This window comes from Camelina sativa, chromosome 8 (assembly GCF_030686135.1).
Source record: "Camelina sativa cultivar CO46 ecotype springtype chromosome 8, ASM3068613v1".
Lineage (NCBI taxonomy): Eukaryota > Viridiplantae > Streptophyta > Magnoliopsida > Brassicales > Brassicaceae > Camelina > Camelina sativa.
In genome coordinates this window covers 18,696,099-18,698,732 of record NC_141887.1, presented here as the reverse complement: position 1 = coordinate 18,698,732, position 2,634 = coordinate 18,696,099, and the positions used below count along the sequence as shown (strand labels likewise).

The 2,634-nt window shown below is 43.2% G+C and overlaps 1 protein-coding gene across 1 annotated transcript; it reads right to left on the bottom strand.

The window, feature by feature from the left end:
* Positions 1-242: 242 nt before the first annotated feature.
* Positions 243-1,844, bottom strand: LOC147940144 (uncharacterized). Its single transcript, XM_087461163.1, has 4 exons — positions 1,769-1,844; positions 1,263-1,503; positions 486-1,202; positions 243-438 (listed from the first exon to the last, which is right to left on the bottom strand). Exons 1-4 carry the CDS (start codon positions 1,842-1,844, stop codon positions 243-245), a joined length of 1,230 nt encoding a protein of 409 aa, XP_087317289.1.
* Positions 1,845-2,634: the final 790 nt, after the last annotated feature.

Sequence of the window (2,634 nt, the reverse complement as noted above, 5' to 3'; positions counted from 1 at the left end):
CATTTTGTTTGAAAAATCAAAAACTTTATTAGAATCTTGCTTCAAAACACGCCTGAATATGGGTGCTTTCTTTGTCCAACATGGTACTTAACCCGTTGCGGATATTTTTATGAGTCAGCTTCACCAGCATCTCCACTGATGAGTTTGGTTCTCCATGGCGCCTGTTGTTTCTCTCCCTCCAAATAGAATGAATGGTGTTTTAGAAAGTGTAGCCTAGAAGGAAACTTTTTGTCTTATCCAAATCATTCCCAAGCAGCAAAATCATCACCTGCTTCCATTCGTTTGTGTACTTGTCCTTGAGAAGCCCTTTGACCAGCAATTCCCACATTTTCTGTGAGAAATGACAGAGAAATAACAAGTGCTCCCTTGTTTCTAGTAGCTGGTTGCAGAAAACACAGCTTGAAAGTGCGTTTGTTTTCCATTTTATCATTCGGTCCCCTGTTGCAAGTCTATTCTTAACCATCAACCATGTGATAAATGCATACCTTGGAGTTGCTTGAGAAAACCAAATCGCTCTAGCTTCCACCATCTTTGGGTGCACTGCATGGATGTAGATCCATGTGTCTTTGGTGTGGAACTGTTTATGATATGTATTACTCTTGCGTTTCCACAAAGAGACATCCGGCCTATCGTGGGCGCAAGCAAGTTGTTTTCTTTGAAGCTCTTCTTGAACCAAACAGAGAAAGTCATTTCTATATCTTCTCCTTCTAGTCATGTCCATTGCTTCAGCTATGGTACTTCGTAGTGGTAATCCCATTGCTATGCAGCCTCGATCCCCCATTTTCTCATAAAGACGACCCAAAGAACTCCAGTTATCAAACCAGAAGGATGTGGTCTCACCATTGTTTACCTCTGCGCAGTGGAATTGTTTTGCTAGATCTCTATACTTTAGTAACTTCTTCCATATCCGGGAACCAGCTGCGGCATTGTCTTTTTCAGACCAGAAAGAGCCACTAAGGATGATGTACCGGTGGACCCAGTTGACCCATAGCGAGCTCTTTACAGAGAGAATTCTCCAAATCTGTTTTAAGACACTCACGGTATTTTCCTCATGCAGTGAACGGAGCCCCAAACCCCCTTCAGACTTTGGAAGACAGACTTCTGACCATGCAACCTTGGCCTTCTTAGTATTTAAGGAAGGACCCGACCATAAGAATGCAGAGCACAACTGATCTATTTCTCGAATACAAGCTTTAGGGAGCCTAAATGCAGAAATTCAAAAATTTATGACGCCAAAGATAATCGATCTAAGCAGCTGCAGCCGTCCAGCAAATGAGAGAGTTCTAGCAGTCCATGAACTGATATTAGAGCGTATTTTCTCCAGTAGAGGTAAATAGTCCGCCGATGACATCCTCTTTGGGAGGAGTGGGAGACCAAGATATCTAACTGGTACAGAGCGAGACGCAAAATAAAATTTCTGAAGAATCGCCCTCCTCTGCTCAATAGGAACACCAACCATGTACCGTGTCAACTTTTCCAGACTGATGTTGAGCCCTGAATGAACTGCAAAATCAGCAAAAACACCTAGTGCTCCTTGAACAGAAACATAGATGGGTTAGCTGCAAGTGTCTACAGTTCGGATGGAAACCGAAGACCCTATTTGTAGCTGCCTTGTCTAGTTTGCAGGAGAGCACATTCATACATATGACAAACAAGTAAGGGCTGAGAAAGGCTGACTTTCATCCTTCCCAGCTAGAGATCGATCCAAGAGGTAGAGACTTTAACTATCTATGAGCCTTGTCGGCTAGAGAGAAAGGAAAAAGCTTACACTTCAAGTAATCTTCAGGAATTCCATTGCTTTTTGTTGTAGAGCAGATTTCTTCAAAAATGTCAATGTGGTCCATCGGATGTTCAGTAGTAAGGCCATGGAACTGATTTTGTTTCACCAAACTGATAATTTGAGGTTTAATCTCATAGTCATGTCTTAGAGGATGAGTGATTCGAATAGCAGCACGGTCTGGAGGATATTTGTAACATCCGCGAACCAATTATTGGTTTTCTGGGATGGGTGTCGATCGACACCATGGTGGTGTCGGTCGACACCAATATTCTTTGGTTCGACCATTTCGATTTAATTATCGATTTGGATCGGTTTGGTTTAGGGAAAACCATTGAACCGAGATTTTAAAGGGAGAAAACGACCTAGGTCGTGTTTTGTTTTGTCTCACGCCGTTTTTGAGAAGACAAAAGAGAGAAAAGTGTTTTGAGGTTCTAGAGAGAGATTGGGAGATTTCCTTGCTGTTTTTGAGAGATCCAAGGCTAGGAAGGAGTTAGAAGCTTGCTAGGAAGGTTGGATTCGTTGTTGTTGGTCCGAATCTTCCTGCAAAGAGGTGAGTGCATGACCATGGCTAATCTAAGCCTTTGATTTCATTGTTCTTGCTTGTTTGTTGTTGTTTTGTGTGTTTTTCTTGCTGGGATTGGTTGCTACAGGTTCCTATAGACGTATTTGCCTTGGGTTATGAGTATTGAGCGATTTGGAGGAGGTTGGGAGCGAGATTCGACTCTCGTCTTTGAGCGGATCGCGATTGCAGAGGGAGTGTCGATCGACACCAGCAAATTGGGCATCGATCAACACTGTGAGGTAGTGTTGGTCGACACCAAGGCCAGTGTCAGTCGACACTTGGCTGGTGTCGG

Coding starts and splice junctions, on each gene's coding strand:
- LOC147940144 (XM_087461163.1), bottom strand. CDS start 1,844: ATGGACCACATTGACATTTTTGAAGAAATCTGCTCTACAACAAAAAGC. Junction 1,504..1,768: donor TCCTGAAGATTACTTGAAGT/GTAAGCTTTTTC, acceptor CTGATTTTGCAG/TTCATTCAGGGCTCAACATC. Junction 439..485: donor TTTTCTCAAGCAACTCCAAG/GTATGCATTTAT, acceptor GACTTGCAACAG/GGGACCGAATGATAAAATGG.